Raw genomic sequence first — 26,244 nt, 5'->3', positions numbered from 1 at the left:
ACGTAGTCTTTTCATCTTTAAGTCGGTTCCCCTCTCTGCTATCGCGACGAAGCTTCCCTGCGCACAGCTTCGGCTGTGCACCATCCTTCGTGGAGCTTGGTAATCAGCCCGTCCTTCGTCTGGTTCAGGCTTCGTCCTGACCGCACTTCATGTTCGTAATTCTGAGTCCGAAGGTACCTGTTCACATAATCCACTTGGAAAACATTGTCAAATCATGTTTTTGAGGACCTTCGGAGGACGAAGGCCCCCAACACTTTCTAACAAAAATGATTTGTAAACGAGGTAGTCATTTCATAGCTCTAGTAACTTAATACAAATATTAAGTTTGCTTTTGATCAAATTTATTTGTCTTATCTTTTATTTGTTTTATTAAATTTGTTTTGAATTTCGGGCCAAAAATTGAATTTCGGGCCTAATGTGAATTTTGGGCTTTTATAATTTCGGGCCGTCCGAAATGAGCCCAGCACGTTTAAGCAATTACGGGCCGGGCCGTGGGCCGAGGGCTTGGCCTGGCCCGACTCGAAATTCAAACGGGGCGGGCCGGGCCGACCCGAAATTCAAAGAATGCAGGCTTTTTCGGGCTTGGACCGGGCGGCCCGAATGTATACCTATACATATGGTCGTATAAAATATTGTTTTGTACTGTTTATAAAATTAAGTTTGAAAAGAGATATGAATATGAGTAAGGCAACGTTTGGAACCAACATATTTTTTAGAATCTGGTTAGTGCACACTATCCAAGAAAAATGCAACATAAGGTTGATAATTGGAGATTGTGTGATGCAGCACATTATCCAAGACATAGAATACAAAAATGTTTTATCTCATCATGAGAATATCTAAGGGACTGTTTGGTTTCTAGTGACTAACTTTTAGTGCATCTATTTTATTTCATTTAATCTATAAACTACCGAATACGAAAATTAAAATAGATTTTTGGTTTCGATATTTGACAATTTAGATACTAAAACAATTGATGTTTGGTTTCTAGGAACTAATTTTTAATTTCCTATTTTATTTTATTTTAGTCTTTAAATTGCCAAATACGAAAACTAAAACTTTATTTTATAGACTAAAATGTAATAAAATAGAGGGTCCATAGAAAATATACACCCATAAAATAAAATGAAATAAAGGAACATAATCCCTAGAAAGTTAACACTCCATAAGTCTCTACAACTATTAAGAGCAAAGTGTAGACTGCCCCCGCCCTCACCAGCCCACGCCGCGAAACCCGCGCACGACCCCCCCCCCCCCCCCCCCCACGGCTCCTCCTCCTCATCCTCATCCTCATCCTCGACGTCGCCGTAGCAGCACCTCGCGCCCGGCTCCGTTCGTCGGCGAACCCTCTTCCCCCGCCCCACCGCAGTCCCGGCCAAGAGATCTGGCCGTCCCTGGTGAGCTCTCTCGCCGCGCGCACACCTCGCGACCGACCCTGGTGAGCTCTCTCGCCGCGCGCACACCTCGCCGAGTGTAACCGCTTTCCTCGTATGGCCCGTGCCTCGCAGGTCGCTCGGACTTGGAGGCCGGCGAGCCGCTCGTGCTAGGCGCCGGGATGCTGCTCGTCCATCTCCGCGCGGCGGATCGCTCGCGGATCCAGCGCCCCCCTCTCCCGCCCGCGGCTCCTCTTCCTCCTCCTCATCCTCGACGTCGTCGTAGCAGCACCCCGCGCCCGGCTCCGTTCATCGGCGAACCCTCTTCCCCCGCCCCACCGCAGTCCCGGCAAAGAGATCTGGCCGACCCCGGTGAGCTCTCTCGCCGCACGCACACCTCGCCGAGTGTAACTGCTTTCCTCGTATGGCCCGTGCCTCGCAGGTCGCTCGGACTCGGAGGCCGGCGAGCCGCTCATTCTGGGCGCCGGGATGCTGCTCGTCCATCTCCGCGCGGCGGACCGGTGGGAGCGCGTGGCCGCGGTGCTGCCCGGGAGGACGGTGGCCGACGTCGCGGCGCACTACGACGACCTGGAGGTCGCTGTCGGCTCCATCGAGGCCGGCTTCGTGCCCTTCCCCCGCTACGGCGGCTGCGGCGGTGGCGCATCGCAGTGGGCCGCTGGGTTCACGTTCGAGTGGGACGGCGACGTCGGCGGGGCGGGCTTTAAGCGCTCCTGCCACGTGGTTGGCGGCGGCAAGCGCGAGCGCGGGCCAGACCACGAGCGCAAGAAGGGCATCCCCTGGACGGAGGAGGAGCACAAGTAAGCAAGCACAACCCCAGTTAGTTGATCCTCGATCTCACTTGCGCGCTAATCTCACTTGGTCGCCTCCCTACCGTAGGTTGTTCTTGCTGTTTTGTAATGTTTGTTTTCTTTAACTTCATTTTGTCTGTTGCATGTTGTCCTTAATCCACATATTTGTTTGCATCAGTACTTCTGATGCATGATAAGCCCCAAGTTTAATACCTTTCCGGTTGAATTTTGCCTGCAAATTCATTTTCCGCTTTTATGCATAATAATAACCAGGCTTTCTGTGATTTTGCTGCGATAAAAAAATGAAATAAGGCACATGGCCATGCTTTGCTCTTTACCTGATCACCTGTTTTACCTTGTGTATTGCAGGCAGCTGACTGGCAATCAAGTTTTTCTAATCCACCAAGGAAGATCATAGTACTGATATCACGCCTTCTCAGTGATGCACATCGGTATATTTTGCGATGCCTGAGCAACCATGGAACCATCTCACATTGTACTGTACTAACAGCTATTTCAGAGGTGCTTAATCCCTGCAAGAGTATGATGTGTGTAGTCTAGATTGCTTTTGAATTGCCTGAATTCTGCCATAAAATTTATGTCTTGTCATACATATTTCCCTATAGTATATTTGGATGAATTTACGAATTTTTTGCTTACTTCTCTTTTGAAAAGTAGAAATATTCTTGTCAGATTCAAATAGATTCTGTAGGCGGCACTTCTTGTATCTGAACTGTTTGATCATTTTATCTTCTCAGTTATAGTCTTGCAGCAACTTGCATAGTTGCATGTTCCTAGCGGATTCGCCACACTTTCTGTTTGCCTAAGATTAGGTATAGTAAGGTTAGGCACCACCAACCAAACAGGCCATGTATGACAATACCTTATTCACTGTTTACTATATTCTTGAGGAATATGGTTTCTTTGTAATCCACGATAACTTCAGCATCACTGAGAAAAATGCTACATAACTGTTTATCGTACTATCGCTATTCATCTTGTTTTTGAAAGTGTGCTTGAAACTATATCGATATACTGCCTTCTTTTTTGCAAGGACCTTGAATCATTTGGGAAATTTAATGCAGATTGGACACTCAGCATATGTTGATTCTCCACTCGGGCCAGATGCGTTTCGGGAATATGAAACCTTACTTATTCAGGACCATGATGAGCTTCTTAAGAAATCTGAGAATTTAGACAGACATAAAGAAAACATTCATAAAGAGGCGAGTGATTTTACCTCTGACGTTGATAATTATTCTAAGTGGGGTTCTGGGGTGCATTATGGCTCTAATTCTGAGTCTAGCCCAACGAAAAGGGATTTTTTGATGACGAAATGGGCCAGGTAGAAGCAAGAGGGAGAAGACTGTTTGTAGTTGTGCATCACTTTCCGATGATTTTCTCTCCTATTTCCTCAAGGGTTTTTGTTTTGCCCTCTGAAGGCATAATTGCTGACTCAAGCCTGTCGAATCATCATGAGGATTCCCTTGGCTCTGGTTTACCCTCCATATCTACTGGTAAACCTTTTGATAGTGACGAGGTACCACCAGGAGTGACATTGACTGCCCAGTTTCTGTACCATTTGGCCAATAAGGTAATGATTTACACATCGAGATTATTCTCTTGTGACTTTTATCTGTTCTTTAAAGTCATACACTTTGTTGATCTCAATTCTTCATTGTAAAATGTGTGCAGATGGACCTAAAGCTTGATATATTTTCACTTGGTGATACATCAAAGGTCATTGGAAAGCTGATGATGGATATGAAAAGCTAAAATCAGCCCATTATTTTACCTAATGTCCTGTAACTAATTGACATCAGAGTTTGGCATAAGCGCATTGTTTGGAATACTGGACATAGGAGCGTTAAAGATTGGTGATCTGGATTATTGTGGTACAGTGGCTAGGAATGCACTTGGAGTTCAATGCTTAGGGAATGAGTTTTCTTCGTACCTCAGGACACTTCAGATGGTTGTTGTAGTTCATATATGCACCGTCGACATTGTTATACAACAATGTTACATTTGCACGGAACTGAACGCTTCTATTTTAATGAGCTTTTATTGCTTTGTTTCGACGCAGCATCATGGCTTTTGGAACCAAGTTGTTAAAGCTGCATTTTGGATATTGAATCAGTTGTTTCTGGAACGTTTTGCAGATCACCAGCAAGATCGAAATCTCCTGATGTTTCTGTAAGTTCCCTTCATCATTTTGATAATAATTTTTTGTTATTTTGTTGCCTATTTTTATATCTACTAAAATGTCAATGTAGCCAGCAAATGGTGAAGCAGCAAGCCCCAAGAAGCAGAGCCCATCTGGCTCACGCTCTCCTGATGTAAAATGATTCTACTCTTATTTGCTGTAGTTGTTAATGGCAAACACAGCTGAACTGACAACAATCGGTCAAAATTTGCAGGCGAAGCCTGAATAAAATTGCTATGCTGTTAAAGGATTCCAGATGGAGTCAGGAGCTCTTTCTTAACATTTGTCAAAATTTGCTGTAATTATATGGCCATAATCAATTTGGATTTGGTTTATCATGAAACTTGTTTTAGTTCAACAATAAATCTAGGTATAATATTGTACTGGTTGCAATTTGTAATGGTTTAAAGGTCATGGATCATCTTTCTTAATTGTTACTTGATTGTTCTTGCTTGTTCTTGCATATCCCTGCTATTTGTTTGATGGCTACCATTGTTACTTGATTGTTCTTGCATTTCCCTGCTATTTGTTTGATAGGAAATTGTGCATCACATTGTTCTTTGACACTGAATTGGCCAGGTTCAGTGTAATTTTAAGTGCAGGGCTGCACAATGAAACATCGGTTCAGTCTACAAACAGCACATGTTGAGTGTACTCTCACTAAAACACATGTTCAGTCATACACAGGTTCAGTCAACATTGCAGGTTTAGGTTAGTAACTGAACCTTGTGCATGTATATTCTGTTTTTTTTTGTCAGGCCTTGTTGATTAAAGTGATTAGTTTTGTGTACTCTGGAAGAGAAACCTTCGATGCTTACTGGTGACTTATTATTATTGTTAGAGATAAATCTGTACAGCCCCATAGGGCTTCTATATTTTTGGTATGATTCTATTTATGGTAGAGATAGAGTTTGTTGCCATTAGGTTGGGCTTTGTAGTGCAATGGTTAATTTTATCACATGCCTCTCTTTCTATCAGGATTGATCTTTACACATACAATCAATCAGCTTCCAGTATCGGCTCCTTAACCTGACTAAATTGTTTTGCTTATTAAAAATTGCAAAGTGTTCCTATTCAAGTTGGGCAAACGCCCCACTCTTGCAGTACTTTATCTCATTGCTAACTCAAGGGAAGCTCAATGCCTTTCAGTCTCTTGAGCTATCTGCACTACAGGAACGTAAAGCATTTTCGGCGGGAAATTGGTTTGCAGAAGACAAGCCGGAGGGAAGCAGTGCAGAAGATAATCACCTGAGTTGTTGCAGTGCTGAGCGCCAACGAAGAAAAGTAAACAAGCGACGCAAAAAAAAGGATCGGTGGATGTCCAGCTGCGTCGGGAGGTGGCTACATCAACAAATGAAAAATAAAAAAGTGAACTGTGGACATCCAACGCGTTGGCTACAACAAGCGATGAAAAATCATGCGCAAAAAAAGCAACGATATGATTTGGTTGTTGAGATTTTACAGATTATCATCTAAAATTAGAGTTTGTTGTATACACCCATCCATTAGGAACTTGTCTATCTTTTTTACAACCCTAAGACTCTAACAACGTGTTTGGTTTGCAGCACGGCATGGATCCAGAGTGATCCGAACCTGTATCCGAGCCTACAAAATCGTTTGGATAGCGTCATGGAGTCTACCCATCCGTCATCCACTCATTCCAAAATACAGCAGAACCCTAGCAGCGACTCATTCCTCCAAATCAACCGGATGAGCTCACTCCGGTTCGCATCTCGCATAGGGGCGGCGGCGAGGAAACTCTGAGGGGATCTCTCGGCGGCGACGACAGCGACCGCCGGGCTCGAGGTACTCACCTAACCGCCGCTCCTCACACTACCAGATCTAGGCGTCGCACCTCAGGATTCACATCTCAGGATTCGCACGGAGTGAACAAGGCAGAGCGTCGCCTCATTCCGACTTCCGATCCCCAACGGAAAGCGGAGCCAGGACCGGGAGCTGGAGCAGTTGTCTTCCCCCCTCGTCTCCGTCAACTGATGAGCTCCATCCTCTACCTCCTCTCCCTGCTCTTTGATCTCGCCCTCGCTTCTTCCTCCCCGGGCGGCCATCAGTTCCGGCGCGGCAGCTGGGAGCCCTGCTTTCTCGACTCTGTTTCTCGAGCACCTTCTTGAACCAGCCGATCTGCACGCCGGTACCCCAGCCGCTGTCCGATCTGCATACAGTCCTTCATGCACGCCGGTACCCCAGCCGCTGTCCGATCTGCATACAGTCCTTCGGGAACCAGCCGATCTGTATACAGTCATCAGTGGGCAGTGGTTTCTTTTCAACTCTCGGTATCTCAACCCAAGTCATCAGTGGGCAGTGGTTTCTTTTCAGTTAGCCACATCATCATATAGTGGATTAAGATTAACCTACAACACATTCCTGAGAGTTCTTCGTGGACTGTATACTTTTGTTCCTGGAGATTGTATTTTCTATTCCTGAGAGTGGGCAGTGGTTTCTTTTCAGTTAGCCACATTATCACATAGTGGATTAAGTCTAATCTGGCTTTTTAATTCTGCAAATCGAAGCATCTGATAGAGTGAGGACAATCATTCTACTTGTTTGGGGCAAATAAATTAGAGTCAATAAATTATGTTGGTTCATTCGGTTTTCTTGTGTTGTCTGTTTTCTTGTACTGCTAGGTGGCTCAAATGGTTGGTTCATTCGGTTGGTTGTGTGTGATGTCACAGTGGAATCATAAAATTGTCGTCTATGGTGCAATGATTGTGCAGCATTCTGGCTTAGTTTACATTAACTTGATTCATAACTTATTCAGTTTCTTACCAATCTTCTCTTCTTGTTTCTCTTGCAGGTCTTTAATTCTCTCTTTACACATATCTTGGTCTTTAATTCTCTCATCACCAGCGTAAGGTAACAATCTAATCTGTTATGTTTATTTTCATCTTTTTTTCTGTATTGTTTCTTGTCTATTCTGTATTGGGTTGGGTCTATTCTGTATTTTTAGCTAGACTATAAATTATGCATATGCAATCGTGTGTATGTCTTTTTATGTATTAAAGCTCTCTGAACTTCATGTAGATGGATGCAAATGAAATAAGAAGATCTTTAATTATTAAAGTTGTTGCTCTAGCCGCTGCTACATTTTATTATATTCTGATTGTGAGGAGGAAGATGAAAAGGAAACGGATTTCATATGCCCCAATGATTGATATGGAAATGAAACGAAATGACTACCTTTCTAGTATTTACCATAAAGATGATACGATTTGTTTGCGCATGCTAAGATTGAGGAGAGCACCATTCTTTTTGTTGTGTGATACACTGAAACAAAGAAGCCTTCTTTCTGATAGTATCCATTGTTGTGTTGAGGAACAAGTAGCAATGTTCCTTCACACAATTGGTCACAACGAGAGGAATGCTGTTGTAGGAAAAAAATTCAAGAGATCAGGGGAAACTGTCAGTCGCTACTTTAAGTTAGTACTTCGTGCTATCGGTGAACTTCGTGATGACCTTATTAGGCCTCCATCTCTTGAAACTTCAGTCAAAATCCTTGGAAATCCTCGATGGTATCCTTACTTTGAGGTATGGTCTAGGCACACTAAAATTATTTTTGACCTGCACATAATGATATTCTTATTTCTCATCAAGTCAAAATTATAATGTAGAATTGTATTGGCGCAATTGATGGTACACACATACGAGCTAGTGTCCCCAAGTCTCGTGAGGTAGCTTTTCGAGGTAGAAAGAGTTTCACAACCCAAAATGTGATGGCCACGGTAGACTTTGACCTTCGCTTCACATATGTGCTAGCTGGTTGGGAGGGTTCGGCACATGATGCCGTCGTTCTAGACGATGCCTTACAAAGGCAGAATGGTCTCGTTGTACCTGAAGGTAATATTCTGTAATGATTCCACTTAAAATATGCACCCACCATAAGATAGATCATTGCCTAACGATGTTATCATGCCATCATGGTATTGTAGGAAAATATTACCTCGTTGATTGTGGTTATGGTGCAAAACCGGGGTTCTTACCACCTTTTCGCGGTGTCTGATACCACTTAAAAGAGTGGGGTAATGATAACAGGCCAGAAAATGAGAAGGAATTATTTAATTTAAGGCATTCACAACTACGGGTCACTGTTGAGCGTGCCTTTGGATCCCTGAAGAACCGTTTTAAGTTTCTTGATGATGCTCGACCTTTCTTTCCTTTCAAAACACAAGTAGATGTTGTCCTTGCATGTTGCATCCTCCACAATTGGATATTATCGCATGGGGCAGATTGTTTTCTCCCACCTGAGGAAGCATGGACAACAAACCAACCTTCTAGTTCAACAAGTTCCCATCAGGAGCAAGTACAAGAAAACAGACAATGGGTTCAGTGGAGGCAGCAACTTGCAAATTGGATGTGGGAAACTAGAGCAGCTTCCAATGTACAAGAAAACTAGAGCATAAATTCAAAAGTGGCATCATTCTTTGGATGTGAGATATTTTGTTGTTTTGTCTATTTGCTCATTTGCTTAGATGTGATCTATATTCTCAAATGTTCTAATATTGTAGGGAGATGGATGATGTCCAAGAAATTGAACAAAGGTCCCAACCACAAATTTTCTGGACACAAGAAATGTCTGCATGTGCTTTGAAATATTTGGCCCAGTTGGTTGCTGATGGAATTCGAGTAGACAAAGGATTTAAAAGCTCGCACTATAATCAATGTGCTAAAGTGGTGAAGGAAAGATTTCAGGTTCAAGTTTCTGGTTCTCAAGTTACTAATCATCTTAAGACATGGAGAACTCGCTGGTCAAACATATGCAATTATAAGAAGATTAGCTCAGCCCATTTTGATGAGCAAACTGGAACAATATTGCTTGATGAGAAGAACTACTTGGAACGGGTGCAGGTGTGTATATATTTAACAACCTCCTTCCAAAATGTTTTACTGTTTTACAATTTATATTTTAAGTTTCGGTCAACACTCAACACCAATTAATATGGACCTGGCTAATTGTTTTTGATGGTCCTGAAATCAAATCCATTATACCACAAAGCTTCTTTGCCTGACACAAATTAATATGGACCTGGCTAGCACGGCACGAAGAGCCTGGCTAGGAAAGAAGAATGTACAGTAGCTAGCTAGCTAGCTAGCTAGGAGTACCTGACTGACTTACAGTAGGATGTTTAACCTGGATGGCAGTGGCAGAGCCATCTTCATTATTCCACAGCAACAGTCATCAGTTGCTTGCTCCACGTCACACGCGAGGCTGAATTAGAAAATTTAGATGCAGCTGTCCCTCTGTTGTTCTTGGACCATATTGAGGGTGTATGATAGGTGATCTTGTTTGTGTCCTGGTTCCTTTTGTTTGGTGTTTGGGCCTCGCGAACTCGCAGCGTACGCTCGTCATGAGCATATAGTTTAGCGTGAGTCACTATGGCAGTGTTAGGTATATTCACCATACTATCTATAACGGTTGCCTTTTTAGAGTTTGTTTTTGGTTTAAGATGTATATGCTTGACCTAAGAAAAGATGGAAAAGCAAACTAAGCTAATACTGAGAACTGAAACATTTAAAACTACCCCAGCTTATACTAATTATTAGTATGTACTAACAAGAAAAATAAATACTCCAGTACTCCTTGAAGCTTCTTCAGCTGTGAGGAATTTCAGTTTGAGAAAGATTTTTTTAGCCCTGAATCCAAACCAACAGGCAACAGCTGCAAAAGAGAACTACCTTGCATTCCGTGTAATTGAAGTGTGAATATCCAATCAGTTTAAATTATGACCCATTTGGATACCAAAGTCCAATATTTGTTGTATGCTTAAAGTACATCAATATTCTTTTTGTTGCTTTAAAGTGACTTATATCAATGTTTTACTGTTATTACTGTTTTATTGCCCAGATGAATTATGTTTTACTGTTTTACTGCTTGCCACTATTTTACAATTTATATTTTGTTTCTGGGAACTACTTGTAAGCTGTTTTATTGCCCAGATTTTGTTTCTGGGAACTACTTGTAAGCTGTTTTACTGTTTTACAATTTATATTTTATTGTTACTATAATTTGTTTTATTGTGTCTACAAAATGCTATAGCTATTTCATATTTTACAGTTTTTGTAAACAATATTGTTTAATTTGAATCTATACATTATTTCAGAAAAAACCATCTGAAGCTAAATTTTTCAACAAGCCACTTGAGAACTACCATTACATGGCTGTCTTATTTGGGAATCATCAAGCAACTGGACTATTTGCAAAATGCACCAGTGATCCCCTAGGTTTCGACACATCTGAAAGTGCAGGTACATATGGTGTGGGTTATTCTGGAGACTTGACTGGTCATGAGAGTAACAATGCAAGTCCAACTCGTGATAGTGGAGAATCATTGAACCCAAGTGGTCCAATTCGTGATGGTGGAGACTCATCTACTCGAAGTGGTGCAAGAAGGAAGAGAGGGCGCATGATGATGGAAGATGAGGATCCATTGATATGCACTGTCACTGAAGCTTTTAAGACTCTTTCAGATGCAATCAAGCAGTCAGCACCACAACCACGTCCGATAATCCCACCCAACCTATGGACTATGATGAAACAGATTCCTGTTTTTGAAAGAGAACATATAGCACACTACTATGGCTACTTGTGTGAGAATCCAGCCCTTGCTTATGCCTTTCTAGAGATGGGACTAGATGATCAAATGGTATGGGTGTCTAGGTACATCAAGACTCATCTTTCTGATTGATGCATCAAAAAAGCAGATTAGCCTAAAACTTGTGTCTGAAACTTTTTAGTTATTTCTATGATGGATGGAGTCTATGAAACTTCTCTTTGAACATTGATATGGATGTTGGATAACTTCTCAATTTTATTTGTATGCTGGATAATGTTGAATATGTATGTTGGATAAATTCTCAGTTTTTAATGTATGTTGGATAATGCTGGATGAAATTGTATGCTGGATAAGTACTCGTGAAGATACAAGTTTCAATTTTCAGTTTTATCTATGTTATAACTTTCAGTTTTTATGTATGTTGGATAAAAATGCAACCTTTTTGGTGTGGTGAGTGAAAGCAGATTGAGCGTCGCTTGATGACATGCTTCTTCAAAACAAACAAAAAATGGATTCACCTGTGTCGGCGTTTTGAGACCGGGGGGTCCCTGGACCGACGAGTAAATTGTCGCCGCGTGCCCTAGCCCAGATGGGTCGGCGCGAGACGGAGCGCGAAGGGGGGAGGCAGCCGGAGGGAGACGGGCGTGAGAGGTGGAAATCCCGCGGTCTTCATGTTTGTCCCGCGCCCAGGTCGGGTGCGCTTGCAGTAGGGGGTTACAAGCGTCCACGCGGGAGGGAGCGAGCGGCCTCACGCGAGCGCCGTCCCGTCCTTCCCCGCGCGGCCAACCCTCTGTAAGAGGGCCCTGGTCCTTCCTTTTATAGGCGCAAGGAGAGGATCCAGGTGTACAATGGGGGGTGTAGCAGTGTGCTAACATGTCTAGCGGAGGAGAGCTAGCGCCCTATGTACATGTCATGTGGCAGCCGGAGAGGTTTTGGCACCCGGTTCGTGAGGTGTCGTGGCCGTCGGAGGAGCGCTGGAGCCTGGCGGAAGGACAGCTGTCGGGGCTGTCGAGTCCTTGCTGACGTCCTCTTGCTTTCGTTAGGGGGCTGAGAGCCGCCGTCGTCATCGGGCGTGCGGGGCGCCATCATTACTTGTCTGGCGGAGCGAGCCAGACGGGACGCCGGTCTTGTTCCCCGTAGCCTGAGTCAGCTTGGGGTAGGGTAATGATGGCGCCTCCTGTTGACGTGGTCGGTCCGTGCCCTGGGTTGGGCGATGTGGAGGCTCCTCCGAGGTCGAGGTCGAGTCTGTCTTCTGAGGCCGAGGTCGAGTCCGAGCCCCTGGGTCGGGCGAGGCGGAGATCGTCGGCTGAGGCCAGGGCTGAGTCCGAGCCTTGGGGTCGGGCGAAGCGGAGTTCGTCGTCTTCCGGGGCTGGGTCCGAGTCCGAGCCCTGGGGTCGGGCGAAGCGGAGTTCGTCGTCTTCCGGGGCTGGGTCCGAGTCCGAGCCCTGGGGTCGGACGAAGCGGAGTTCGTCGTCTTCCGGGGCTGAGCCCGAGTTCGAGCCCTGGGGTCGGGCGAAGCGGAGTTCGTCGTCTTCCGGGGCTGAGCCCGAGTCCGAGCCCTGGGGTCGGGCGAAGCGGAGTTCGTCGTCTTCCGGGGCTGAGCCCGAGTCCGAGCCCTGGGGTCGGGCGAAGCGGAGTTCGTCGTCTTCTGGGGCTGAGCCCGAGTCCAAGCCCTGGGGTCGGGCGAAGCGGAGTTCGTCGTCTTCCGGGGCTGAGCCCGAGTCCAAGCCCTGGGGTCGGGCGAAGCGGAGTTCGTCGTCTTCCGGGGCTGAGCCCGAGTCCGAGCCCTGGGGTCGGGCGAAGCGGAGTTTCCTATGGCGCCTGAGCCCGGGCCTGGCTGCTGTCAGCCTCACTCTGTCGAGTGGCTCAGCAGTCGGTGCGGCGCAGGCGACGCTGTCCTCTTGTCAGACCGGTCAGTGGAGCGGCGAAGTGACTGCGGTCACTTCGGCTCTGTCGACTGGAGGGCGCACGTCAGGATAAAGGTGTCAGGCCACCTTTGCATTAAATGCCCCTGCAATTTGGTCGGTTGGCGTGGCGATTTGGCCAAGGTTGCTTCTTGGTGAAGACTGAGCCTTGGGCGAGCCGAAGGTGTGTCCGTTGCTGGAGGGGGGCATCGGGCGAGACGTAGATCCTCCGGGGTCGGCTGCCCTTGCCCGAGGCTGGGCTCGGGCGAGGCGTGATCGCGTCCCTCGAATGGACCGATCCTTGACTTAGTCGCACCCATCAGGCCTTTGCAGCTTTGTGCTGATGGGGGTTACCAGCTGAGATTTAAGAGCCTTGAGGGTACCCCTAATTATGGTCCCCGACAACCTGCTTCCTCAAAACAAACAAAAAATGGATTCACCTCATTTCTCTAACCAAACATAAAGAAAGAACCATCCAATCCTGTGAGGAATGAATCCATTCTGGATCGGCTGATTCCGGATGGAGCCAATCCCCTAACCAAACACACCATAAATTTTGCTAGGATTTATACCTAGGCTGTTGGAGTTACTTTAATTTGTTGTATTCCTTATTCTACTCAGATGTAGTGGTTATGATATGTTGGGTAATCACCGGCAAGCCTACTTACTTGTGTCTATCTTTTGATGAAAGTTGTTATGATTATCTTTAACTTTTGTAGTGTTGCTGCATGTTGTATTGACCTTTATCATCTTAGAGCTTGTTTGTTTCGCTATCAATCTATGTGGATTGAGTGAGATTAGGTGAGTTTAAATCCTAAATAAACCAAAATCTTTCATAATTTTTTTCAATCTCATCTAATTCATATGAGATTGAAATAACCGAACAAGACCTTAAGAGGAATATAACAGTGTTGTTAAGATAATGCAATTTTATATATACCTAATTTAGGACGAGAAGTCATATCATGATATATTGTTTGATTTACGATACAACACATATTACGATTTCATGTGTTTTCCGTGGTAACGCACGAGTATAGACCTAGTAACGACCTAAATTATTAAAGATAGCTTTATGCAACAGAGGATCCTGTGTGCTGTATGCATACTCCGTACGGTAGATTTTATCATTATACGGTGCCGCGCACGTGGTTTTTCTCGATCTTGCATCCAGATTCCAGAGAACAGGAGAAAGAAAAGTTGCGAAAAAAGAACAACAAAAAAGGAAACGAAAACGAGCGGGGGAGCTCGCGGACCCCAAAACCCTAACCCCGCGGACCCACCTGGCGGCGGCGGCGGCGGCGATGGCGGACGGCGGAGGAGAAGGAGGACCTCCTGCGGCGTCGGCGGCGCTCAAGGACCAGGGGAATGAGCAGTTCAAGGCGGGGAGCTACCTCAAGGCTGCCGCGCTCTACACGCAGGCCATCAAGCTCGACCCCGACAACGCCACCCTCTACAGGTTCCTTCCGGCGCCCCCACTCCTGTTCTTTCTCCGCCGTGCCGGTGGTAAAAACCCTAGTTGCGCGTGCGCCCATCCTGCGTTTGGGGAAGCTATGGATAGCTGCGGCCTGGGTGTGTCAAATACGCGTGGGGTGGGAGACGAAGAACCGTGCGCCCCCACCGCGTGCGTGATCACTGATCAGTGTTTGACTCCTGCGGTTTGAGTGTACAACGGTAGTGGGGATTGCAGATTGTGTGTGTGTTTGGTGGTGGGGGGTGCTGAGAGGCTCTGTAAGTGAGATGGAGTGTTTGTGGTTGATTTGCGGCACCACAGCGGTTGTTGCGAATATGGTGTGATGATTTGGTGGCTTCTTTCAGTCTGTTCAAAATGCAAATTAAACCCTTGAAAGTGTCCGTTTATGGTTTGGGTGCTGTTGGAAATTAGGTTTATGGTTCCTAGTGCTCCAAGATTCTGAATCTAGGCATATTCCTGTGACATAACATCCTGAACCTGATGATCTGACGTTACCTGTTGATGATGTCCAATGGGTGTCTACAATACTTCAACTCAAAGATCTGGCCATGTAACGACATGGCCGAATGGACGAGTATCTGGGATGCCCTTTTGTCGTTCCTACATGGATAAAACTCACTGATCTCACATTATTCCTGTGTAGCTGACGACAGAGGCGTTACTTTTAGATGTAAAACAATTATTATTCCCTAACAGGAGAGGAAAGGGAAAACACCTTCCTTTCCAAAATAGCTTAGTTTGTTCTTTATGTAGATGTGACATTTATGTATGTGCCTCAAGAATAAATTAAAAGACGTGACAAAACTGTGGACTCGTTTCTTGTTTGTGATACTATAGTTGTACTGCTAGCTGGCTTGAAAGTTCTAAATAAGTATTGAAAGAGTTCTTCCTTTGTATGTCCATTTCATTTATGATATGGTCTGTGGCTCTGTGCAGTGTGCACATAACTTGCTATTCTAAATCAGAACCTTTTACAACATCCTTTGTGAAATGAAGATTTATACGAATGATTAAAGAACCCACATACAAATGAGCACCAGAATTTATGAAGTTCCTAATAATAGTATGAGTAGTGAAACTGTAGAAAGTGTCAATGATCTGTTTATGAATTAGCATTATGGGAGCTTCCAGCCGTGTGTTTTACTTTTATCCTGGAGATGGTAAAAAAAGTTACAAACTTGAATGGATTTCTTTGTACCTTACTAGAACAGCCAGCGACTATCTATATCTACTTGTTGACAACAACAACAGCAAACAACAAAGCCTTTTACTCCTGTTTGAGGCTAAATCTTTGGATATATTCCATCCTTTTAAGTCTCTTTTTTCTGTCTCTTCTCATGTCAACTTTGGTCTTTTCCTGCCTCTCTTCCCATTGCTATTACGCCTTAGGATCCCACTACGCACTGGTGCCTCTAGAGATCTGTATTGGACATGTTTAAACCATCTCAACCGGTGTTGAATAAGCTTTTGTTCATTTGGTGCTACCCCTTGCCTATCACGAATATCAATGTTCAGGACTCATCGACTCGATCTCTTCTTGTGGCCACAAATCCGGCGTAACATACACATTTCCACAACACTTATTTGCTGAACATGTCGTCTTTCTTGGGCCAACATTCTACTTCATGCAACATAACATGTCTAATCGTCATCCTATAAAACTTGCTTTTTAGTTTCTGTGGCACCCTCTTGTCACCAGTGGCGGAGGGCCTAATATGGCTGGGTATGTCTCACGCCATACCTTGGCCTAGCTTATAGGCAGACCAGAAGGTCTCTTCTCCGTGACTGTCTAGGACTCTAGGTGCCAGTTATTCTCTTTCGATTCCGACTCTTTGCTGCAGTCACTCGCTTCTCCAGCTCCTGCAGCGTGCACCTACATATCTCCTCTCTCCAGCCCTCTCCACTCTCCGACAAGGGTGAGGCCGAGGCAGCTCCCATGTCATGCACGGTGCATGGTGCACCCTGCTGGCCGGCCCAGCTGCCCTACGTAGCTGCTTCACTGCTTTGGCTCTTGCATCTTGCTTGTGCCTTGTGTGGCCCACGAGGCCACCATCGTGCGCCTGTTCGCGACTCCGGTGCAAGCCTAATCAACCTCAAACATTCACTTACCGTTTGATTGGATGGTTGTATGCGGAGGACCAGGCTCGCATGATGCTGGTTGACTAGATACGACTTTTTCTGGCATATGTGTGGATGCATGTAAATAGCCTCAAAATGGCTTGCTTTGCATCCACTCATGCAGCTTGCGCCTGTCGCGTGCAGGCAACCAAACACGATCTCAACCAAAGTCAACACATACGATGATTTAAGAACGAGACGGTACGATCAACCCATGCCATAGTAAGCAACCTCAGACAGTCATCCATGTTATGCTACTCCGTATAGGTGTACATTTGGGCCGTCTGGCCTGGCCCAAGCCCGAAATAGCCCGACACGGCCCATAATTAATTATGTGCTGGGCCAGCCCACGGGCAGAGGCCTCGGCCCACTGCACGACACATTATTTAATGTGTCGGGCTCATTTCAAGCGGCCCGAAATTTAAAAAAGCCCGAAATGCTACAATAAGGCCCACGACACGACAACTGCTGTCTGCTGGAGGAAGTGGACATCGCCGCCACGCTAGATGTTGTCGGAGCTGAGTCGAACGCACGGTTGTTGCCGGACGAGGGCTTGGCTGGAGCTCCTCGGACCTCCCAACGGCTGATGTGACGAGCTGCTGGCTAAGAACCGGCGGGCGGTGGCTGGGAGCCTTGGACCTTGGTTGTCGGCTGGGCAACTTGCCTGTTCGGCACTTGGGCCTGAGGCTGGCTGGCCGAGTGGACCGTGGTTGGTGCCCGGTGGTGGCTAGTGAGGCCGAGCCATGGCCCTTGAACTGTGAAGACGTGAACACATGTCCGACTAGTAGTACACTGCAGTGTGGACGATGCCTTTCATGCTCATTAATGGGCCTTTTCGTGCTTGCATAATTTGGCTGGGCTCATGCCCGCCCATGGGCCATGGTCTCGGCCCAAGCACGGCCCGATACATCGTGCCGGGCTGGCCCGAAATAATTTTGTGTCGTGTCGTGCTTGGGTCGTGCTTTTTTTCCATGCCTCGTGCCAACCCGTCAGGCCCGACCCAAATGTACACCTATACTACTCCGAACCTACAAGCCTATTCATCACACAATACAATTTCATTATGCAAATAAGTGATGCGTTAAAAGCAGAGTCTCCTGACACAGAAACGTTGTTGCCTTTTTAGATCACACATCGGCTAGGAAGCAATCAACTAGAAACCCCACACGGCCAAAGTCTGACACAGGCAAAAATCATGAAGACCTCCCCCTCACCAAGAACTGCAAGCAGTTCAAACTAGTCATGTACAAAACTGGCCATTACCTCAAATTTTATTCGTCCTCCGCAACTGCTTGTCACATAGAACACTAGATACTTGACGATACTTCATCTCCATTAGAATGGTTGGGTTAGTGTTGGCTTGCCAGGCCTATCACAACCTTCCTTAACTAGGGCTTGAGACCTGCTATGTTGAGACAACATTTCCCCCTTCTCTGTTGACAAGTTCTTAAAATGTTGATTTACGTTTTTTTCATTTAAACCCTTGCCAGCAACCGAGCTGCAGCATTCCTGCAGTTGGTTAAGCTTAGCAAAGCGCTTGCTGATGCAGAGACAACAGTCAGGCTGAAGCCACAATGGGAGAAGGTATATAATTTGTCAAAGTGCTCTCTGATTTTGAGTTTACCACTTACTCAGTTGTCAGATTTTACATCCTGTTCTATGTTGTGATATAGGGTCATTTCAGGAAAGGTTGTGTTTTGGAGGCAATGGAGCGCTATGAAGAGGTGAGACCAAGGGCCTGTTTGGATTCATTAGCACTAAAAATTAGCAGCTAAAATTGGTACTAGTGGATGTAAACAGACCTGCTAATGAACCTACTAATTATTAGCTGGAGGGATGCTTACTATTAATTCCATTAACAGGTTTGGAGCTGCTAATAGTTTATATGCATCTTGAACCCACTATCTAACCACCTATTATCAGGTGGATCCAAAAAGTCCCTGCTAAAAATTAGTCTCTATTAGCTAGCTAAATTTTAGTGCTAATGGATCCAAACATGCCCTAAAAAGAGAGATCCTTGTTACTTTGACATAGTGAGGGATTTTATTCAATCTTCTGTTTCGTCTGTTTCATGAACTTGGGTTAAGTTTTCCGTGTCCTGGCAAATCAAGAAATGAAAATTGAATGCTTTGCATATGGATTGTATTTGTTAGTTGCAAAGTTCAGCAAAGGAAGCTCAGTTGACTTAGTGATGCTCATTGTAATGTGAGAAAAGGATGAACGTCTGTCCTATACTTTGCTTCAGTTTGTTACTTTATGATGTTTCTACCCTCACTTCTGTCCATCGGTTGCTACCAAATAACCTTGATCTGTCAATGCCTAGTTTGGGGTTTTATTTTGAAACTGAACCATGGCCTTCCTTTATTGCTCCTGGTATCATCTTCCCAAGTATAATTCTTGTATTTCTGGGTAAATTGTTAAGTGGCACTTGATGCCCCTTTTCATTCTAGCATCTGAGACAATATCTATACAAACAATTTCTTCGTTGTTTTCCTCCAGTAAATGGAGATTAATCTGAACTATACTTTACTTTTGCCTCGGTGTAGGCGATAGCTGCATTTCAGATAGCTTTGCAGCACAATTCACAAAATACAGAAGTCTCGAGAAAAATCAAGAGGCTATCTCAGTTGGCCAGGGAAAAGAAGCGAGCCCTTGATGTAGAGAACATGCGTTCAAATGTTGACATTGCAAAGAACTTAGAATCACTGAAGACTGAGTTGGTGAGTGTTGCTTTTGTGACTTACCAGGACAAGTTATACTTCTTTTAATATTCAATGGCACTGTATAAAATTGCCGTGACAAGAAGTCAAGAAGCTTAATTCAGCATCCATCGAGACTATCATATGCTACTTGATTTTCTTTCGTCATGGCAATATATGATTATAGGTAGCCCTTTAATCAAGGGGATATTCTTTCTAAAAATGTTAGTGTGTAATCTGATGCACCTTCTAGACTGTGCGATTCATGAAGTCCATTTTTATTGTACTGGTTTGAGTGTTGCAGGAATAATCGAGAAAAGAGACTAGTTTAGATGAGATAACTTTTGTCATTTATGTGTTAATCTCTGTGTATTTTTTACCCCAGGCTACAAAGTATGGAGATGCAGAAACAGGGCAGAGTGTCTTTTCTTTCATTGTTAATGTGGTAGAATCAGCAGTAAAGGTTTGGCATGATACAGGAAAAGTAGATCCAAGGGTCCATTTTCTTCTCGATGATCAGAAGACCGATACTGAAAAATATGCCCCAGTAGTTAACATTGACAAGGTACTATGCTGCTGCAGAGCACTTCATTTTGCAACTTGAAAAGGTTGAGATAAACTTCTGTATTGTGCAAACAAATTTATAATGTTGCAATTTAGTGTGTATATAGATATGTTTTTATTGTAATTTTGCACTTGTCGAATTTTATGTTATTTGTTCGACTCCAAATTTATATATGAATAGCCTATCTATCAAGAGCTTAATGCTCTAATTTTTCTCTCCCACTTAGGCATTTGAGTCCCCCAACACTCATGCTGAGTGCTTCACATATCTGCGGCAATACGCGGAGAATTGTTCTGCGAAGGCTGCTTGTATGGTGGCACCTAAGAGCATCATCTCCTACCCACAGGTTTCAACTCACCTACTCCTGCTCTTGTTTTGCTGAGCTATACGTCCACAATGCGTCGCTGCTAGCTTCACACTTTTTTGTTGCTTTTCATGACAAGTTGGTGTTGAGCATTGTCAGTATTGGCACTTCAGAGTTTAGATTGGAGAGGAAGGCTAACACGTTGTATCACGAACACAGGTCTGGAAAGGGCAAGGGTCGAGGAAGTGGAAGCTTGACCAGAGCGACGGGTTCTTCGTGCAATTCGAGGCACCGGCGCTGAGGAAGATATGGTTTGTGCCAAGCACAAAAGAGAAGGGACGGACATTGTGCAGGTAAATCTCTCTCTCCCTCCCCCTTTTTTTTCCTACTTGACAGTTCTAAAGTAGTCGGTTCAGAACTAGTTTCAGCTTCCAAAACCAGTGTCTTCTAAAATTAAAATGCTGTCCATGCGCTGCCGTACTGCTCACCTTGTTCAGACGATCATGCTTACTAGAGTAGGACCAAGACCAACAAGTGAACTGTGCCTGTAATCGCAAATGGAAAACAGAAACGGCAAACCTTGTCATCCACCTTCCACCATGAAAAGCCTCACGTCCTTCCCTCTTTATGGTAGTCACAAGAGGTAGGACAACGTACTGTACTGTACTGACTGGAGTACATCGCGCTCCCCCTCTTTATTGCCCGTGCACGCAGGAGCCCTGAGGCCTTGGACATCGGCATCCATGAAGTGCTCCCCCGTATATTCAAGGAGGCAGCTTAAGCCCAATAATGGAGGACTGTCCATGGATTCCTGATCCTGCACAGCGCTTGCTGGATGTTCTCCCTGGGACCTGGGAGGAGGAAAGAGCTCGCCCGACATACATTTGTGTAACCAGTGGAATCGGCTACGCTGGCAGACGCAGACTCGGAAGATTTGATGCTGTCACTGTGCTATGCAATGAGCGTGTTGTGTTTCGAGTGGCACCGTCTCGTGGTTAGTGCGGGTGTTTTGTTTCCATTTTCTTTTGATTATCTACCTATTTACCGAATGATCCCTGTCAAGAGCTATGCTCCTTTTTTTTTCTTCTTCACCGGAAGGACAAGATCGCTGTTGGTGCCCCTGTGGGAGTGGCAAGCACACGGGAGGAAGGGTGGGTGTGATGTAAAGCGGGATGAACAGCTATATACCTAGGTGGATTGGGTGAGACAGAACAGCAACCAACGCCCCCGACCCCGTGCCCGCTTGTGGCATTCATCCTGCTCACGAGCCACGACCACCGCGGCCGGTTCGTTGGCAGCGCAGCGCGCGACGCGAGCGACCCAATCCTCCGTGCATGCATGCGTGCGTGCATGGCCAGTCAGTCTACGATGCTAGGTAGCCAGCTAGCTAGCGTCCTAGGATCGTAGGCACAAGGTCTCCATCGGTTCAGTTGCATCGCGTCGCGTCGCGTACTTGTACATCGTCTATCGGTGACTCGATGGCAATGGCGTGCAAGCAGTACGTATGATGATTCCCCGGCGTGGACGGCGAAAGGTTTAGAGCGCGTCACGTGGCGGAAAGCGATGTGGTTGCGGTGCGGTGCAGCCGGTTCGCCTCGCCGTCGGCGGTCTGCAGGGCTGGCTGTTACGTTCCGGCGAGTCCGGCGCCGGCAGCGGGGCCGGGGAGCACGTGAAGGCGCGCGCCGCGGACTGGGACTGCTAGTGCGCCAGTGCATGCGATGCGTGGCGCGGATGGGGGATATGGCCTGGCGCCATTAATGGCGCGCGCGCGGGGCAGATGGACGACGAGATAGATAGTACTACTAGACGGATAGATAGATAGCCATGCGTATAGGGGGAGTATTTACGGCGCCCGTCGTCGTGCCTGCTGCTGGTTGGGTACTGGTACTGGGTCGTCGTCTGGGTAGAGTGCGAGTGCGATCCGATCCGTGCAGCAGCTCACGGGGACGCACGGGCATGCCGTGCAGGGAGCTTTCGATCGCCGCAGTAATGGCCGGCGGAGAGATGGCATTGTGCTTTTGCCGCGCTAGCTGCAGCTGAGTAGCTGCATGTATAGTTAGTGTATGGCGATGCATGCATGGTGGATGCGCATATGCATGTGTATGTATGCAGCAGGGGATCTGCAGCTGCAGCCTGCAGGAGAGTGTTCCTTGCTTATTGGCAAGCAGGCAGGCACCAGGCGCAGGCGGGCAGGCTCCTCCGTCACTCCTCGCGTGTACCCCGTGCCAAAGTTCCTGCACACTTATGAAGGCCACACAGCATGCGCGACGACATCCCTAGCTCTCTAAGTAAAGTCATGTAATAAGCTTCACTTTAAAAATTTCGTATATTTCAGCTTCTTTTATCTAAATAGGTTTAGCTTCCCAGGAGCTCTAGTTTCAAAAAAGAAAAACTGAAACTAGAGGCCAGTTTCATGAAATTTTTGAAGCTTCTCAAAGGCTGCTTGAAAAACACTGGTTTTTATACCTCCTCATGAAGTTGCACAAAAATTTAATCACCATGCCATTGGTTTCATGACCTACCAATTTATGTCTCTTTCACCTGCTAATCATCAAGGGCAATTAAGAAAAACCACACAAATTAATTGTATTATAGAAGTCGGCGTCTATGTGCAATCCAAACACTCTTGAGTCCCGCCTTATCGACATGTTGAAGTTGTTTCATGGTGAAACTGGAAAATCGAAGCCGCAATTCTTTAAGTGAAGCCCTCCTAAGGGCTAGTTTGGATACTCTAGTAATGAGAGGGGTTGAAGTGGATTGGGATGTATTGTGGGAGTTTTTAACTTATTGGGGATTTATACACTCTCTAATCCCTCCAAACCACTTCAATACTAGAGTACCCAAACTAGGCCTAAACAGGGTCTAAATAAAAGCAACCAACCACCAGCAGTTGTGAGCCTGTGAGCCATTTAAATAAATAGACATAATCCAGATTAAATTCGAGATATATAAGTTATGAACAACAGTAAATAAACTAGCAGGTTGTTCCCTAACAGGCTAGTTAGCAGTACACAGAACATATTTATAACAACATATAAACTTAAGTACAAGATTAGATCAGACGATGCGTACTAATTAGATATACTGTTTGACGGGGTGGAAGCGGCAGGGTCGATGATGTCACGTCGGCAACGGTTGTGGAGAAAAGTACGAGCAGTCGCGTGAACACGTTTTCCAAAAACCTTATTTGTCTTCTAGCGCAGGATCTCGAAGGCGACGGGTTCCAAAGACCTACTCTCTTGATCACAGATACACGACGGTGCTCGGGGTGAAGAGGACTACATCAACGACACAGTAGTAAGCAGAGGAAAAAACTAACTCGTGTTGAGATTATTTCTAGCGATGGATGTCAGGCACCTTATATAGGGTCGTGTCCACAAACCGATAATTACTCACGATTCGTCCCTATCATGATTCGGTAAGGGCTCATATCATTATCTGATCGCGACCGGACAAGTGCTCTAAACATATCAGCCAAGTAACCAAAAATAAAAAACAACAAAAGTAAGCTACGCCCCCGCAAGGGGGACGGGATTTTGACGGACCATTCATGCCCTTCGCCCCGCCCGGGCGAGACGAGCGAGCACGCGTGTGGCACTCCGTCCTCCTCTCCCCTCAACAATGACTTGGTGGGAGATGGAAAGCTCCACATATAAACGAGTCTCATTCTATTTAGACTAGCAATGTGGGACTATTGGTTCCATCATTCCCTTGCCATACATGGACTTTTGTGATTTTCCTAAGATTGAATTGAAGGGGTCTTAGCCCCTCCTAAGGTTTGTACAAACATATAAATACATACTAGTAGTCGGTTGCCCGTGCATTGCGATGGCTCACAACAATATCCACGTAAACTATCCACCAAAAAGATCTCAAGATTTTTTATTGTGACGGCTCACAACAATATCGTGTCCTCCTCGGCGGCACGCATAGAGAAAGGCTAAGAGCAAGACCGACTCGCCCCGTACCCACGTCGACGAGCGTCGGTCGGCTCGCGGCTGCGACCGTGGGTGGGGGCAGAAGGTTGGGGAGGAAGAACAGGGCGAAGGCCAGAAAGATGAACGGGACGTCCGACGATGACGAAAACAATGATGCGTGCATGCTGTGAAATGTCCTCGTGGACGTGCAATAGCCACTGCGCGGGTCGATGTTGGGGCTGGTGTCGAATGAACACGGGGAGGAGGCGCCTACTCCCACGCCCTCTACGGAGAATGGGGTATGAAAGTCGCCTAGAGGGGGGGTGAATAGGCGGAATCTGAAAATTATAAACTTAAGCACAACTACAAGCCGGGGTTAGCGTTAGAATTATAAACGAGTCCGAAAGAGAGAGGGCGAAAACAAATCACAAGCAAATAGAGAGTGAGACACGGTGATTTGTTTTACCGAGGTTCGGTTCTTGCAAACCTACTCCCCGTTGAGGTGGTCACAAAGACCGAGTCTCTTTCAACCCTTTCCCTCTCTCACAAGGTCACCTAGACCGAGTGAGCTTCTCTTCTCAATCAATCGGGACACCAAGTCCCCACAAGGACCACCACACAATTGGTGTCTCTTGCCTTGATTACAATTGAGTTGGGAACAAGAAAGAAAAGAAGAAGAAAAACGATCCAAGCGCAAGAACTCAAAGGAACACAAATGTCACTCTCTCTAGTCACTATTTGATTGGAATGAACTTTGGACTTGGGAGAGGATTTGATCTCTTGTTTGTGTCTTGGAATGAAGTCTAGAGCTCTTGTATTAGGTTTGATGGCTGAAAACTTGGATGCATTGGAGTGGGGTCGTTGGGGAGTATATATAGCCCCAACCACCAAAGTGATCGTTGGTGGAGGCTGCTGTCGTATGGTGCACCGGACAGTCCGGTGCGCCATCGGACACTGTCCGGTGCGCCAGCCACGTCACCAGGCCGTTAGGATTCGACCGTTGGAGCTTCTGACATGTGGGCCACCGGACAGTCCGGTGGTGCACCGGACAATCACTATTCACTGTCCGGTGCGCCTTCTGGCGCTGCCCTGACTTCTACGCGCGCAGGCGCGCACTGTTCACTTTTACTGTTCCGTTGCAGACGACCGTTGGCGCTGTGTAGCCATTACTCCACTGGCACACCGGACAGTCCGGTGAATTATAGCGGAGTGGCTCCCAGAATTCCCGAAGGTGGCAAGTTCAGAGTTGGGTTCCCTGGTGAACCGGACACTGTCCGCTGGTGCACCGGACAGTCTGGTGCGCCAGACCAGGGCTGCCTCCGGTTTAACTTTGCTCCTTTGTTTTGAACCCTTTCTTTTATCTTTGTATTGGTTTGTTGTGAACCTTTGGCACCTATAGAACTCATAATCTAGAACAAACTAGTTAGTCCAATAATTTGTGTTGGGCAATTCAACCACCAAAATTCATATAGGAAAAGGTGTAAGCCTATTTCCCTTTCAATCTCCCCCTTTTTGGTGATTGATGCTGACACAAACCAAAGCAAATATAAAAGTGCAGAATTGAACTAATTTGCATAAGGTAAGTGCAAAGGTTGCTTGGAATTTAAACCAATATTCATTTCATAAGATATGCATGGATGGTTTTCTTCTTATTTAAAATTTTGGACCACACTTGCACCACTTGTTTTGTTTTGCAAATGTTTTGGAAATTCTTTTCAAAGTCTTTTGCAAATAGTCAAAGGTATATGAATAAGATTTTGAGAAGCATTTTCAAGATATGAAAATTTTCTCCCTGTTTCAAATGCTTTTCCTTTGACTAAACAAAACTCCCCCTCAATGAAATTCTCCTCTTAGTGTTCAAGAGGGTTTTAGATATTAATTTTGAAAGGGGTTATTCTAATTTGAAAATTTTATCAAAAATAAGATACCAATTGAAAAATCTTCTCTTAACACAAATTTGAAAGACTACATTTTTTTGAAATTGGTGGTGGTGCGGTCCTTTTGCTTTGGGCTAATGCTTTCTCCCCCTTTGGCATGAATCGCCAAAAACGGATACTTGTGAGTGAAATATAAGCCCTTTGTCAAACTTTATCCCCCTTTGGTAAATAATATAGGAGTGAAGATTATACCATATTGGAGAGTGGTGCGGAGTGACGACGAAGGATGAATAATTCAATGGAGTGGAGTGGAAGCCTTTTGTCGTCGCCGAGGACTACATTTCCCTTTCAATCTATGACTTAGCATAATATTCACTTGAAAACTCATTAGTCATAGCACATGAAAGAGATATGATCAAAGGTATATACATGGGC

General features: G+C 45.6%; 2 protein-coding genes and 1 long non-coding RNA gene across 3 annotated transcripts; 2 read left to right on the top strand and 1 right to left on the bottom strand.

The window, feature by feature from the left end:
• Positions 1 to 7,488: 7,488 nt before the first annotated feature.
• LOC118476076 (uncharacterized) lies at positions 7,489 to 8,072 on the bottom strand. The gene is made up of 3 exons (XR_004855387.1): positions 8,046 to 8,072; positions 7,857 to 7,961; positions 7,489 to 7,764 (listed from the first exon to the last, which is right to left on the bottom strand). It is a non-coding gene; the product is annotated as an uncharacterized lncRNA (long non-coding RNA).
• Positions 8,073 to 10,530: 2,458 nt separating this feature from the next.
• LOC118476075 (uncharacterized) lies at positions 10,531 to 11,462 on the top strand. Its single transcript, XM_035964135.1, has one exon. The coding sequence runs from the start codon at positions 10,553 to 10,555 to the stop codon at positions 11,081 to 11,083; it is 531 nt and encodes a 176-aa protein (XP_035820028.1). The 5' UTR covers positions 10,531 to 10,552; the 3' UTR covers positions 11,084 to 11,462.
• Positions 11,463 to 14,112: 2,650 nt separating this feature from the next.
• LOC100194143 (uncharacterized) lies at positions 14,113 to 21,235 on the top strand. Its single transcript, NM_001139194.1, has 8 exons — positions 14,113 to 14,314; positions 17,938 to 18,031; positions 18,121 to 18,171; positions 18,994 to 19,167; positions 19,532 to 19,711; positions 19,938 to 20,057; positions 20,235 to 20,368; positions 20,730 to 21,235. The coding sequence occupies exons 1-8, from the start codon at positions 14,160 to 14,162 to the stop codon at positions 20,794 to 20,796; spliced, it is 975 nt and encodes a 324-aa protein (NP_001132666.1). The 5' UTR covers positions 14,113 to 14,159; the 3' UTR covers positions 20,797 to 21,235.
• The last annotated feature ends 5,009 nt before the right edge of the window (positions 21,236 to 26,244 follow it).

This window comes from Zea mays, chromosome 1 (genome assembly GCF_902167145.1).
Source record: "Zea mays cultivar B73 chromosome 1, Zm-B73-REFERENCE-NAM-5.0, whole genome shotgun sequence".
Lineage (NCBI taxonomy): Eukaryota > Viridiplantae > Streptophyta > Magnoliopsida > Poales > Poaceae > Zea > Zea mays.
Note: the sequence above shows the minus strand (reverse complement) of the source record. Positions and strands in the feature narration are given on the sequence as shown.

Bases quoted from the DNA above. Each gene is read 5' to 3' on its own strand.
- LOC118476075 (XM_035964135.1), top strand. From the start codon at position 10,553: ATGGCTGTCTTATTTGGGAATCATCAAGCAACTGGACTATTTGCAAAA.
- LOC100194143 (NM_001139194.1), top strand. From the start codon at position 14,160: ATGGCGGACGGCGGAGGAGAAGGAGGACCTCCTGCGGCGTCGGCGGCG. The intron at 19,168-19,531 runs GTGAGTGTTGCT...TTTTTACCCCAG, and splicing joins AATCACTGAAGACTGAGTTG to GCTACAAAGTATGGAGATGC. The intron at 19,712-19,937 runs GTACTATGCTGC...TCTCCCACTTAG, and splicing joins CAGTAGTTAACATTGACAAG to GCATTTGAGTCCCCCAACAC.